This window comes from Daktulosphaira vitifoliae, unplaced genomic scaffold (genome assembly GCF_025091365.1).
Source record: "Daktulosphaira vitifoliae isolate Bord-2020 unplaced genomic scaffold, ASM2509136v1 Scaffold_2, whole genome shotgun sequence".
NCBI classification, from domain to species: Eukaryota; Metazoa; Arthropoda; class Insecta; order Hemiptera; family Phylloxeridae; genus Daktulosphaira; species Daktulosphaira vitifoliae.
The window spans coordinates 27404651-27420028 of NW_026099573.1; the positions used below are offsets into that span (position 1 = coordinate 27404651).

Here is a 15378-nt window from a genome sequence, read left to right on the forward strand (position 1 = left end):
CTATACCCAAGAACCTCCCTAATGGGCATTAAAAATTGAAGCCATAGTGATCTTTAAAAAATGTGTACTACACATTTTTTAAGTGCTTGTGGATTGTAAGAACATTTATTACTATGTTCTTACCACTTATATTACACACGTTTTATTTCTATTTATTTAATTATTAATACATATTAATTAGCATAAAAGGAGATGCTGATGTGACAATTCTACTCGTCTGTAGCCCGGAGCTACTGGCGTCGAACTAACAAAGGGCAGTTGTGTTCGAGTGGCCGTTATAGACATAGTTTTCAATAATATTACTTTCATCTTATTTATATTATTTATAACTTAACTTGTTTTATTCAACGACCCGTCTATCGCCAATTGTCATCATAGCCAACCAACTCCGTTACAGAGGAACTAAGGTACACGATTGCCTGTATCTCCTTCAGGCAATTAAAACTCATTTAAGGAGGTAGGGACGATATTTGGGCAGACGTCGGGTAGCTTCCGATTCTTGGTTTTGACCAAGATCCTCAACTATTAAACAAGCCCCTAACAGGATACTTTATAATTTTTGTTTTTTTGTCTGGTTTGTACAGAAATAAATGGATTTTCTGACTTGACACAACTTATAGTTGTCTATACGAGAAGCGGCGAGTCTCCTTATTTTTAATAATGAAATAATAATTAATACCTTATTTTATAGATGAAGAATTAGAAGGTGAGTGCGTTTTTCTTCAATACATATTTTTAAAGAAATTCATAAAGTATTATACATTTTAAATGTTTTATGCTTAATAAATGTTATGAAAATTGTTACAATTACAGGATATTGTTCTCCAAGCAACAATAATAAAAGTATGTCTATTAATTCATCTATTATTCTATATATTATAAAAAATATTGACAATATATCATATCAATTGAAACATAACACCATTAAACGTAATAATATTGATAATATAAAACAATACTTATTAAACACATAAATATAAATGTTGAAATAATAAACTTTGTAAATATTAGAGGAACAAATTTAAAAATTTTTATGTCAAAAAATGCTATACAAAATGTATAAATGTGTTCAATGTTAAAAAACATATAGCTCAATTCCAAGATAACTTACAGTCTATTGAATCGGTAAACGGAAATATATTTTAAATCTTCGAAACGAAGCTGAGAGCTTCTCATCATTTTTTTTTTTGTGTTTTTAAAGTATTTATTGTCAAATTTGGTTTGATATAATAATACATTTAAACTACAAAATTAAATATTTTTACTTTGTTATTTTTTAATTTCTTAACTCTATTTGTGTGTGCTACTACCAGTTTATATTATTCCATATTTTTTGGTAACATCTTACTATATAAATCATTTCTAAAAAAATGATTTTGAGTTTCACATAAATTTGACAGTAAATTTTCACAATTACAATTAATATATATAATACATTAAGTTGATTTTTTTATCAACATTTTTATTCTTTTTTTTTTAATTTCAATGCGTAACTAATAAAAGTTTAGTGATCTTTATTTAATAATATAACAACTATTGTGATTAATTTTCATTTTCAAAAAATCCATATCGACCGCGTATCTGAGGTTACCTAGGTAGGTTTGTGTCTACAATGTAGTGGTGATAATAAACTATGATTAGAATAAAAATTACAAAAGAGGTGTTATCTTGACAATAGAAGTTTTATTAGTAATGGCGACATAGAAAACCCTTTCAAAGTTTTCACTAAGCTAATATAATAAAGCTATATTATTAATAACTTTATATTTTTTTTAAATATTTTGTTTTCAAAAAATTTGATTAATGTCAAATACTCTTGAAAATTGGTTTAACTTGAAAAAAATATTGTGTTATTAAATTTTTGCTTTTAATTTTAATATAATACAAAAAAGAATCAATTGGGCGAAAAAACTAACTGACAACTTTTTTAATGTTTGATACAATAATTATTTCTTTTTAATTATTTATAAATCATTTTTTCATTTGTAAACTATGTTAAGATTATGTTTTTTTATATAATTTATTAAGTTAATTTATACAAAATTTAAAAATAGTCAATTTTTAGTACTTTTCTTTCAAAAATTATTAATGAGTGGAAACAATATAAAACATATTCTTATTGAGATACAAGCATATTATTATATGAATTGGGTATGCAGTACGATATTTTTCATACATATGTATATTTATGACACATACTAAACACATGTTAGCCCGTCAACCTATTAAAAAACTATTGTAAATCAATGAGTACTTCTCCTAAAATTTTAGTCGATCCATCAATAATTTCAATAAGAAAAGCATTGAAAAATGACTAATTAGAAAATTTGTTTCTTATTAATAATAAATAATAAAAAACCTTCTCAACTTCGCATCGAAGCTGCAAAATATGCATTATACATAGTCTGTAGAATGCAATTATTTTTTTTTTAAATTTCAAATATGATAATTGTATCATGAGTTATGAGTTGTAGGTTAGTTTAAAGTCATTCTATATAGAGGTCATATGGTATAACATTTTATCACTTTCTCACAAATTGATTTATTTAAAATCGATTGAAAAAAGGTCGTTATAGTAGCCATCTGGATAAGAGTGGTTTTTAGATTTATAAAATTAACAAATGTTAAATTGTTAGTAAAATCATTTAAAATGTGTTTTATCATTATTATAAAATGTTACATAAAATTAAAAATATTTGTCAATACACAATAGTTATCAAGTAAATACGTTTAATGCAAAATTTTTAGTAAATCACTTTAAAAAAAATATTATTATTAAAATATTTACAGCAGAAAAAATAGAAGATGAGAGTTTTTTTTCAATCATTTTTTTTGTATGAATGCATAAATTATTTTACGTTTGTATATAAAATAATTTTTACACAATTATGAGATATTTTAATCTAAATCTTATAATTTAATAAAATGGAAATTCAATAAAATTTGAATAATAATTCATGAAAAAATTAAAAAACGCATTCAAATTTTTAGTATGTCATTTATGTAAATCAGTTATTCCTGAAGATCATGGAAAAATTTATTTGACAAAATGTTGTAAAAAGAGAATATGTTATTCATGTTTGTTTTCAAAGTTTATCGGAAAAGGAAAGTCTGAAATGTTTGTGATATGTCCATGTTGTTTTTACTATCATGAATATGGTAATATCTTAGTTCTTATAAGCTGATTAAAAAATTTAATAAGAATATTGTCAATACATAAAAAATGATCATAGAAAAATTTAAATTGACTTAATTACTTAATTCTAATATCTTTCAGGTCCTATGTATAAAATAAAATGTTTAGAAAAAAATTGTAAAAAATGTAATGAAAAACCAGGTAAACATAGCATTACCTATTTTTGTCCGGAATTGTATTGCAAGGATTGCATCAAAACAATAAATAGGAATAATCACTTTTGCAAACATTGAAATAAAAAAATTCTATTATTATTATTTTGTTTTTAAAATTAGGAAGAAAAATTATGTACTTACTTTAATTTACAAAACAAAATATTTTTAATAATTTTATTATCATATTAATCAATGAATGACAATTAATTATATATAAATATATCAATAATGTTGTTTCAAATTGATCTTTTTGTTATCAACATACGAAGTATTTAGAAATAAATAAAATGAAGTTATTATAAATTTTATAATAACAAATTTACATATATATTTATAAAATAAATTAAACTAATACAAAGTTTAATTCAGATAAGAAGAAATGCTTCATATTTTTATTGAGTTTGGTGATTGATGGTAGGCAACACAGCATCTTCTCATAGTTTTATTGGATTTTTAAATAAGTACCGAAAATTTTTAATTCGTGTTATATGATTATAACCATCCAAATATTCGTGTTTGAAAATACACAAGTATTTACACTTTTAAAAAACCTAGCACATAGGGGTTGCGGCAATGTGGTGACGTAGCATATCTGGGCTAAGTATAATAATAACTGATTTTGATTAAAATCACTCTCATAAAAAACGCTTAAACGCAAAATTTTAGATAGTGTTAATTTTAAAAAAAATTGTGGATTATTCCAAAAGCTACATGATCTCCTATTTCCTTATTTATATCCTGATAACAAGTTTTATGTTTTATAAGTGTAATATGTGTGTTCGCCACCGGACTCCTTATATACGGTTGGTCCGTTTGACTAGTAGTAACGCACCGACAAATCACAATAATTGGTTTTAATCATTAAAGGGAAAAATAAAAAGAAAGGTTACCATTCATACAATTACTATAGTTTTAATAGCACAATTCTAGTATAATAACTTAATATGGACGTCCGCAACAGAATACAAATATGTTAACTAGAGAAAAAACAATCAAATATAAATGATCTATAAATTTACATACAATTGCGAATTCTATATCCAAGCCTCGTCCTCCCACGGATTCCCGACATTCGTCACCGGACCAGGTAATGGAAGACCGACGATGTTCACCAATAATCAAAAGGACGATGGTCCGAGTACAGCACACAAAAAAAACCAACGCGGTATATTTGGCGACAAATCAATACGAAATCCCACTGGATATTTGTCGCCGTACAACAAAAGGTATCTCAACAACAGCGTATACAAAACAATACTATACGAGCAATCAGAAAAACCGACATGCCCAACATGTTCAATGTTGTCCACTGCGTTGGTCAGCCATACACGCGGACCGGTTTACCCTCGCCGCAAGCCTTTAGAGTATTCTACATAATACCCGGCTCGGACGAGGAGATAAGCCGGCCATCAGCTGACTGCTTAGTGCTGCGCAACTTGCTCAAACAATATGAATATATATATATATATATATATATTACATAAATATTATCTCTCATATATCTAATAGGTAAATACCTAAGGTATCTATATTATAAAAATTATATTTATTCGGTCATTTTTAAAAAAGTTATGGCAAATTTAAGTAAAAAAAATTGAAAAAATTTACAAATTTGTAATTTTTGGGGGATTTATTCCGTTTACGGGAAATGAGGGAAATTTTTTCAATTTTTGATGGTAATGTCTTTGACTAAATACGATTTATGATCTTTTGACGTATCGTTAAAAGAAATCGGTTCGATAAGAGCAAAAAATGGTGACAAACACAAAAAAAAAACCCATTCAAAACTTTCAATTAAATAATCTCGTGATACCATCTATATTGAATATATTTGAATAAGAACACATGCAGATAGATTCCAAAAATAATTAAAGATGGTTAATCATCACTATATCATTTAAACTTAAATATTCTTAAAATTATGTTGTAAAAATATTTATAATGGCCACTCAGCATATTATATTATAATATGCTGGGTGGCCTAGCGCTCATTGACAACTGAAATAATTACTGAATCAGTTAATATTTTTAGCTTCGATGCGCAGCTGAGAAAGTATTAATTTTACTATGATGTGTTTTTTTTTTTTGTGTTTACCCAATTTTTCTCAACTCTCACCAAACCGATTTATTTCAATCATACGTCAAAAGATCACAAATAGTATCTAATTGAAGACAATACCCTCAAAAATTGAAAAAATTTGCCTCGTTCCCTGTAAATGAAGGAAATCGCCAAATAGATTATAAATATAAAATTGCTAATTTTCCGCTTTTTTAAAAAGTTTTTCCACGGCGAGCAGAAGAAGTCGTGCTCAACTCCACCTATAGCAAAAATAATTTTTTTCATTATCTACATGAGTATCGCTAGTGAAGTAAACTTAGTTAAACAAAACTTAAACTAAGAACGTACACAACGAGAACGGCTGATCGACTAAACAAAGGGAAATTGTGACTAAACACGTGCTGTACATACACTGTAACGGTCGAAATTCTATACTTCAAGTCCAAAACACGATATCGATCATAGGTAACTTCTACTAATTTACAAAGCCGCGGAATTAAAAAAAAACGAGCATCACTAAAATAAGCGAAAAATGAAATTTTGGAGCATAAAAGTTGTTTGGTAAAAATTGATTTAAACGAATTTTGAATTAAGATCAGTACTTGGGCGTTGAAGATTTTGATTCTAGGATAGTTTTAGCATGATATAAGACAATAAAAAAAAATTTGGTAGATATTACACCTTAAACTTTTTCAAAAATAAACAAATCACTAAAATTTTTTTTTTTAGATGCATAATGTCTTTACCTACCAATTGATGTGTTTTCTTTTATAAATTTGACCCTTTACCTGGCCACTGTGCCGCCACCCCTATGTGCTGGTTTTTTTAAAACAATAGCTATAATTTAGGTCAATTATTATATCTAAATAATTAATTTTTTTACATTTTATAAAAAATATAAATTATTTTTAAATGTTAAATAAAATTTAAAAACAAAAATTTAAGATAGCTATTTTATAAAGTAGATTTTTAGAAAAATGTTGGTAAAATAATATTTTTTTTTTTTATTTTAGTACACATTAAATTATAATGTAATAACATTTAATATAATATAATAACAAGTTAATATCTATTAAAACTAACTGTCATTGACTACTAAGCGCAAGAAAAGAAACATCAATTTACGACTATTTGTCATTGACTAATTCTTTATTTTTATCATGCACATCGAAACCAGATTCTCATCTTTACGTTCTTTACAGTTGGACTAGTAGACTAGGCATAATAAGTATTATTTAAATACATGAATATTTTTATATTGTATGATAACTATAAAATAGTGCCGTTATCACAATTTTTATATAAGTTATTATGCATTGTCTAGTTAAAAGTTATATAGCAAATTGTAAATTTATAGAATTTTAACAACGTTTTTCAATTTCTAAATTAGGTTAACTTAAATTAATTTTGATTGTAAAGTAAATTTAAACATATTAAAAATGTATATATTATTTTCTATTCAATCGCATGCATAATCATAAGTCTATTTTTGTAACCTAACACTATCATAAAAATTTATCTTATGAAATATAAATAAAAGCAATAATCATGTAGTGGTAACGAACTTTGAAAACAACAGACTAAGTCATAGGAGGCAATTTTAATAAATACAATGAATATAATACACTATCAATTAAAACGAATATTACAACCAGTTACGTAAGAAACAATAATTTAAGAACGCATGAAGATACAAGATTACAAGAATTTTTTTGAACACAATACGGTTTCAACCCTTAATTATAAAAAAACCATAACTAAAAGTTCAAATAGCATTTTTTGACAAATTGTTTTTCCCCTCACTCTTACTATTTTGATCTTTTAAAAGGTTCAGACTCTGAATTTTAGAGATGAACCTTTAATAGAGGAAAGGTTAATGTCAGAACATTTATTACTATGTTCTTACCACTTATATATAGATTTTTAGTTTTGACCAAGATCCTCAAGTGTTAAACTAGTCCCTAATGATGCCGTGTTAATTGGTTTAGGAGATCGAATGTAGTTGATATTCGTGCGCATTTGTTCACCATACTCCCAAACATAGTTTATTAATATTTACATTTAATGAAATTCATTTTAGCTTCGATGCGAAGCTGAAAAGGTATTGGTGTTACTAAGATGTGTTTTTTTTGTCTGTTACCACTTTTTCTCAGCTCTCACCGAACCGATTTCTTTCAATGATACGTCAAAAGATCACAAATCGTATCTAGTCAAAGACATTACCCTTAAAAATTGAAAAAATTTCCCTCGTTCCACGTAAATGGAGGAAACCTCCAAAAAAATTACAAATTTCTTAAAAATCGCTTATTTTCGTNACGTCAATGGAGGAAACCTCCAAAAAAATTACAAATTTCTTAAAAATCGCTTATTTTCGTAATTTTTTCAATTTTTTTTACTAAAAACTGCCGTAACATTTTCAAAAATGGACATATCAATATAATTTTTTTTTTTTATAGATGCTTGATATCTTTACTTATTATTTGGTATATTTTTTTTGTAAATTTGACTTTTTTGCTGCCCACAGGGGGGGATTTAAAATGACAACTTTTTCACAAAAAATTAACTTTTCAACTTAACTTTTGAAAATGTTCCGGAAGGTCTGACTTTTTNAGGAAACCTCCAAAAAAATTACAAATTTAAAAATCGCTAATTTTCGAAATTTTTTAAATTTTTTTTATTAAAAACTGCCGTAACATTTTCAAAAATGGACATATCAATATAATTTTTTTTTTTATAGATGCTTGATATCTTTACTTATTATTTGGTATATTTTTTTTGTAAATTTGACTTTTTTGCTGCCCACAGGGGGGGATTTAAAATGACAACTTTTTCACAAAAAATTAACTTTTCAACTTAACTTTTGAAAATGTTCCGGAAGGTCTGACTTTTTTTTATATACCTTAAATTAAAGCTAATGTAATGTACTTTTATTTGAAAAAAAAAAATTTGACCTCTGGACTTGTCTTCATGGTGAAAACGGCTACCGAATGCTATTTTTGTGTGAAAATTTTCGATTTTATTATTTATATTATATTTAACTTTATAATGCTATAACTTATTGAAAAGTTTATGGATCCACACAATTTTTTTATGAGAAATAATATTTTTTAATAAACCTTTTTTCATTCGACATACTTTATCTTAATCGAGATATTAATAAGGAACCAGCAGATCAAGTAGTTTTGGAATAAAACACCAATTTTTTAAAATTAAACACTATCTAAAGATTTGCATCGAAGTGTTTATTTTTGATAGTGATTTTAATCACTGTCAGATATCATTATACTTGATCCAACTATGCTAAGTCACCACTGTGCCGCGACCCCCTGTGCTGGGTTTTTTTTTATATTTTTAACTTTATAATGCTATAACTTTTTGAAAGATGTATGGATCAATATAATCCTTTTATTTATAGATGCATGATGTCTTTACCTATCATTTTTCTGAAATATTTTGGTCATGCAAAAATAATGAGTTAAGAACTTTTTATAAATCACACTTTATTAAAGTGTAACGAATTTCAAGTTTGAAATGAATAAGTATAAGAAATTCAACGCGTTTAATATCTATGACGTTATCGTAATTTTATAAACCTTCTTTTAAAAGTCGATATACAATAGCTTATAATAACTTCATAGCTGATAATATACTCGTTCATATTATTTGTAAAATAAATAAAATAAATGATAATAACATCTGTTTAAAAACCAAAAAGTAAAATAATATTTTTGTGTTTTGAAATTAAGTTATCGATAAAAATGTACGTGGCATTATGCATTATAAATAATTATTATTTAGTATACAGTTCAGTTGATACTCAGACAATCGAATTCTGTTCATAATAATTTTAAAACTTTCTTTAATTAAAACATAATTTTAAGTAATTAAAAAACTGTTTTAAGTTATTTTACAAAATGGTAAGTATGTCCGCAAATAAGCAGACACTTTAATTTCATAAATGACTACAAAGTATTTAACGTCAATATAAATACAATTTAGAATAAATAAATTAAAATAAAGTTTAACAATAGTTTATAATTATGCTTAGTGATGTGGAAACATATAACCTATTAATCGCTAACAAATTTTAAAAACTGACAAGCCTGAAACCCTCTGTATCTAAAAACAACAAAATTCACGATATTTTTCTAATATTATAACTTTTGATCTACTAAAAATTTATCATCAATTTTTTTTATAATTTATGCATTCTTACACTATGCTAAAACCATAATTTTTATTATTTAATTTTAATAATAATAAGTAATAAAAATGTTTTTTTTTTTATTTTAAATTTGACGCGTATCCAATATACGATTGAGCGTTCACAAAATTCAACGTTTCCGACAAATAAGTACTTATGTATATTTATATAGTTATTTTGCTCTAGTCGGCAGGTCGACTCGACGTTTTATTTTGATAAAAAACGAAGGTCAAAAAAACTGCGGACCGTAATTTCGCTATCTAAGATATATAAGACGCTGGGTGCATTAACCGTATCATAGCGCGGTAATCGTCCCGTTAACTGTTGCACAAGTTGTTTCTCCGGTAAACCACAACGTACTCGCTCGGCCAAACGTTGTTAACGTCGGTAATTAAACGTCGGTTAACGATTGTCGGGGGCACTGTCGCGTCGTTTTTAAGTCCGTTTTTAAGAGCGCAGTCCTGATGTCGATATTGTCGAACTCCTCGAGTAATTCGGACCTAAATTCCGTCCATAGCATATTATTTAATTTTATTGTTCGCCACCAATCACCTGCCCTGTCGTTCAAAAACGGGACGACGATGTTCACCCACGCGGTTGGGTGTATACCGCCCTGACAGTGTAGTTCCTAAGCTGTGTCTAGAAACTCCCGTGGGTCCTCTTTGTTTCTTCCGTAATATTCGGGTAGGCAGGCGCGTACGGTACGTAGGTCGTGGTAAGGTAACCACCAGACCGCGAGCTGCGGGTAGGCTACAAATCATTAAAAGACCGACGTCTACCGGTTGTGTTGCATTGTCCCTCCCGTGGTTGGCGCGTAAACGAAAAATCGGTCGACCCGTTCTCATATGTATGAAGTGCGCGGATAATGTTCATCTTACCAACCGGTGCTACACATCCGTGGTAGCGACGCGCGTGACGCTTGTCCGTACGACCGTCTCAGGTTGAGATCATCTTGCGCTTCATTGTCCGCATGGCGCTTGTGAAGTGTCGCGTCGGGTCCGTCGACTATCATTTCGTTCAACGTTAACTTGTCGAATATTCTGTTGTACAGCAACATGTGGGGACGGCAGCATATTTTGACTGATTCGCTCAAGCGTGCTGGAAATCTGTCGCTGTTCCATTGACATACGCAACAGCGACCTTTCTAATTCAGTCATCCGCGCGTTATTCGAAATGTCGCGAATGTTCTGTCGGATCGCCCCGACTTGTTCTGCCGCGTGCGATATCGAGCGGGCAACGTACACGTCCTCGACGTATGGCGCGCCTAGCTGTCCGCTTGCGCGCGTAATTTCCCCCAGTTGTTCGACATCAGATTCGTTGTCTAATGTGTGTAGCGCCAGGTTCACCGGATGTTCCTCCGGTTAAGGCGCTACGCCGGACGGCTAATTGTTCGCGTCGATTTCTTCTTCGCTGACACGGTCTGTGTAGTTGTCGTTTACCTCCACTTCGGATTCGCGGACCGGAATTCGCTATCGAGCGGCGTAAAATTTCGGTAGCTGGATTCCTCCTTTCGCTACGTAGATTTTCTTTTAGCATAATTAGCATGTTGGGTTTCGTCGCGTAGCATGGTAGCTGTCTAAAAGCGTATTCGCGACGTAGTTCAGCGCAATTCATTTGTGCTAATGATTTCCCCGACATATTGACCGTGAATATTATGTTTATTTACAAACCTTAATAATCAAATGTAGCTACGTTAATAGCCAAGATGAACAATATCTCCGTGTACGGTTAAATTTGCTACTGCAATAGAAAAACAAGCGTTATTAATATTGCTTGTTGTTATAAAGTACCGCGATAAGATGATATGTGGCCGCCGTTTAAGATATGGCGGCAGTCAGTGAACAATAATAATAGCGGTTACCTGGGAATCGGCCGCTTTGACGATGTCTGACGAAAATATACTATTTTTATCTACCAAAAGACTGAAACTATCGGCCGGAAATCACAGTTAAATACATTAAAAATTTTTTTTTAAAATACTTTATTATGGAAAAAAAAATTTCGGACTTTATTTTATCTTCATGGTGAAAACAGACATCAAAGTTATTAAAAAAAATACGATTTTTGTTAAAAAATTCTTTTTTTATATTTTTAACTTGAATATACTATAATCTAACTATAATGTTATAACTTACTGAAAAGTGTATGGATCAACACAATTATTTTATGAGAAATAATATTTATATCCCTTTTTCATTCGACATACTTTATCTTAATCAGGATATTAATAAGGAATTAGCAGATCATGTAGCTTCTGGATTAATCCACCGATTTTTTTTAAATTAAACACTATCTACAGATTTGCATCGAAGCGTTTTTTATGATAGTTATTTTAATTACTGTCAGATATCATATATACTGGATCTATATCGAAAATATTTCTGGGTTAAAAAATTAAGAGTATGCATAAACGCAAATACATAATTCACCAGAGTTTAATGGAGTTCATCGACTATGATTTACACAAAAGACTCATGGATGAACTTTTCGTCGCGCCCATGTGCAGCTACCCCAGGTAGTCTCTAGTGTAGACACAATACTGGTAGGAAACTTTTATCAGAATAAATGGTAAAAAAGAGTGATTTGAAGTTCACTCAACTCTTTGTATTTTTATACTATTTAATTGAAAAGTTTCGTACTTACCAGAATAAAGGAAGACTGGCAACATTTCATACATTATTAATTATATTATTGAGTTGTATACAAATTCAGTCGAAGTTTTGTTTATGAATAGAATGAAAAAGTTAATTATTAAGACGTTGTACGGATAAAGGATTACAAATAAGATGTATTATACAATAACTAAAATTTACATTAGTTTAAAATCCGGTTGTTTATCATTCAAAATTACTTTTTTTTTGATCTCAATGATGTTGCATAAAAATATATAGTATATTACCAATTTCGCTTTCGAATGTTACCCTTAAAAACTACCTTAAAAAAATTTTTTTTTCTTGCAATTATATTTTTCTTTATTTTGATTCTTATAAATAAATAAAGCTTTAATCGGTACATTTTTTTCTAAAATCTTTATCATGCAATAATAAAGATTTAAGAATTTTTTACAAATCACAGTTAAATACATTAAAGAATTTCAAGTTTGATATGAATAAGTATAATAAATGGAATTTATCTAATATTTATGATGTCAATATAATTTTATAAAACTATCTTACAAAAGTGGATATAATTATAGTTTAGAAATTAGTTTTATTTGTGACAATATACTCGTTCTTAATAATTTAAAAAAATAAAAATAATTTTTTTGTAAATAACGTCTGCTTAAAAACCAGAACGTAAAATGATACTTTTGTTTCAAAATAATGTTACTTATAAAAATGTACGTGGCATTATTATTTAATAAACAGTACAGTCGATACTTAAATAATCATTTATAGTTCATTAAAATTTCAAAACTTTCTTAAATTGAAACATAATTTTAAGTAATTAAAAAGCAGTTTAAAGTTATTAAAAATTGTAAGTATGTTCGCAAAGAAGCAAAAACTTTAATTTTTCAAAATGACTATAAAAAATTTGAACGTTATTGACAGTAGTTATTGACTTATTATTATAATTTTTAGTAGTTTAACATTAATAAATAATAATGTATTGTGGTGTAGAAATAACTAACTTATTAATCCTGAACAAAATTTAAAAAAACTGCTAAACCTGAATTCCCTTTTATCTATCAATTTTTAAATGCGCAATGTTTTTTTAATCAAATTAGATCACATTAGATCTATAAAATATTTCACATTAATTTTTTTTATTATTTACGTATTCATAGAATATGTTACTATTATACTTTTTATTAATATTTTTTAATAGTAAAAAAGTTTTTTTAGCTTCGATGAAAAGCTGAGAAGGTGTTAATTTTACCATGAAGCATGTGGCAATGATTTTTTTGAAATTTTTCCTTAAGTCTTTTTGAGTTAGATTTTTGCTTTAGAATAATCTTCCAATTTATTGAAATTATGAAAAGATAGCGTTTTCTTCTGTCCTTTTCTCAATACGTATTTCAATGTTTAATACCGTAAAATAATACATGAAAATTCAAATTTTCACAAACTTCAAAACGATACAGAATATTTACTACTCAATATTAATAAGATATTTTTTTACTAAAATTTTTCTTAAATTCTACTCTACAAAATAGCTATCTTAGATTTTTTTTTTACATTTTATTTAAAATTTAAAAATAATTAATATTTTTAATAAAATGTAAAAAAATTAATTATTGAGATATAGCTATAGACCTAACGTATAACTATTATTTAAAAAAAAAATCAGCTAAAAATATTAACTGGATCAAAAGTTATTTAAGTTGTCAGTGAGTGGTGGGCTTCCCTGTATATAAAAGTGTCAGTATTTCCGGAACACTTTTAAAAATTAAGTTGAAATAGTTCTATAGAAAGTAAAAATATATACATTTTTATATTTTGAACGTCTCCTGTATTAAGGGATATGGTACAATTTAAAAAAAAAGTATGTCGAATGAAAGAAGTATATAAATATTATTTCTCATAAAAAAATTGTATTGATACATACTTTTTTCAAATATTTATAGCGTTATAAAGTTAAAAATATAAAAAAGAATTTTTTTACAAAAATCGTATTTTTTTTATTAACTTTGATGTCTGTTTTCACCATGGAGATAAAATAAAGTCCGAAATTTTTTTTTCCATAGTAAAGTATATTACATTAGATTTAATTTAAGATATATATAAATGTGTCAGTATTTCTGAAACACTTTCAAAATTTAAGTTGAAAAAGTTAATTTTTTGTGAAAAAGTTGTCTTTTTAAATCCCCCCTTGTGGGCAAGTAAAGGGTCAAATTTATAAAAAAAATACATCAATTGGTAGTTAAAGACATTATGCATCTAAAAAAAAAAATTATATTGATTTGTTCATTTTTGAAAAAGTTATGGCAGTTTTAAGTAAAAAAAATTGAAAAAATTTCAAAAATTAGTGATTTTTAAATTGGTAATTTTTTTGGAGGTTTCCCCCTTTTATGGGGAATGAGGGAAAATTTTTCAATTTTTGAGGGTAATGCCTTCGAATAAATATGATTTGTGATCTTTTGACGTATCGTTGAAAGAAATCGATTCTGTGAGAGCTGAGACAAAGTGGTAACAGACAAAAAAAAAAAACACATAATAGTAAAATTAATATTTTCTCAGCTTCGCATCGAAGCTAAAGTAAACTATTCAGTTGTATAAAAAGAATTCGAATAGTTATTCGATAGTTTTAAATAACTATCAAATACTATTCAATAGTTTAAAATATTTGAAAACGCTAGTAAAAATAAATATAAAAAATTTTTTGTTTTTGATTGGATTATTGATTGTTATCCATCATTGTGTGTTTAGAATAATTTCCATATTGTTATCTATAATCTTTGACGACTTGTAGTAGAAATCGTTTTTGTTTTCATCATGAGTTAATGTTTCATTGTAATTTTGCATAAGTTTTACGCCTCTCTCTGCTATGTCGTTTTTCACAAGACGATTAGATAAAACTTTCAAACCATTTTGAAAATCAGGATTTTTAACACAGCTATGATGACGATTTTCCATAAAATCTATTGGTATATTGAACCTTTTAAACTAATTTAACGATTCTGGCGATACAAAGTCATCAAGTTATTTTTTTTTAAATAGTTTAGTATCATGTAGGTTTATTGTAATTTTTTAGCTTCGATGCGAAGCGGAGAAGGTATTAATTTTACTATGATGTGTTTTTTTTTTTTTTTTTTTTTTTTTTT

At 27.5% G+C, this 15378-nt stretch overlaps 1 protein-coding gene and 1 long non-coding RNA gene across 5 annotated transcripts in view; both read left to right on the forward strand.

Moving 5' to 3' along the window:
- On the forward strand, window positions 1–3586 carry LOC126898739 (uncharacterized). Of its 2 annotated transcripts, XR_007702369.1 has the most exons (5): window positions 1–457; window positions 585–706; window positions 814–843; window positions 2992–3159; window positions 3278–3586. It is a non-coding gene; the product is annotated as an uncharacterized LOC126898739 (long non-coding RNA). The 2 variants fall into 2 exon arrangements; XR_007702368.1 differs by having other exon boundaries at window positions 6–706.
- A 5575-nt stretch (window positions 3587–9161) lies between these two features.
- The window catches only part of LOC126898713 (uncharacterized), a 69912-nt gene continuing 63695 nt past the window's right edge, over window positions 9162–15378 (forward strand). For all 3 annotated transcript variants that reach the window (XM_050673011.1, XM_050673013.1, XM_050673012.1), the window contains exon 1: window positions 9162–9327. In XM_050673011.1, the coding sequence (XP_050528968.1) occupies window positions 9325–9327 (3 nt within the window). In that variant the 5' untranslated portion in view covers window positions 9162–9324. The remainder of the gene's footprint in view (window positions 9328–15378) is intronic.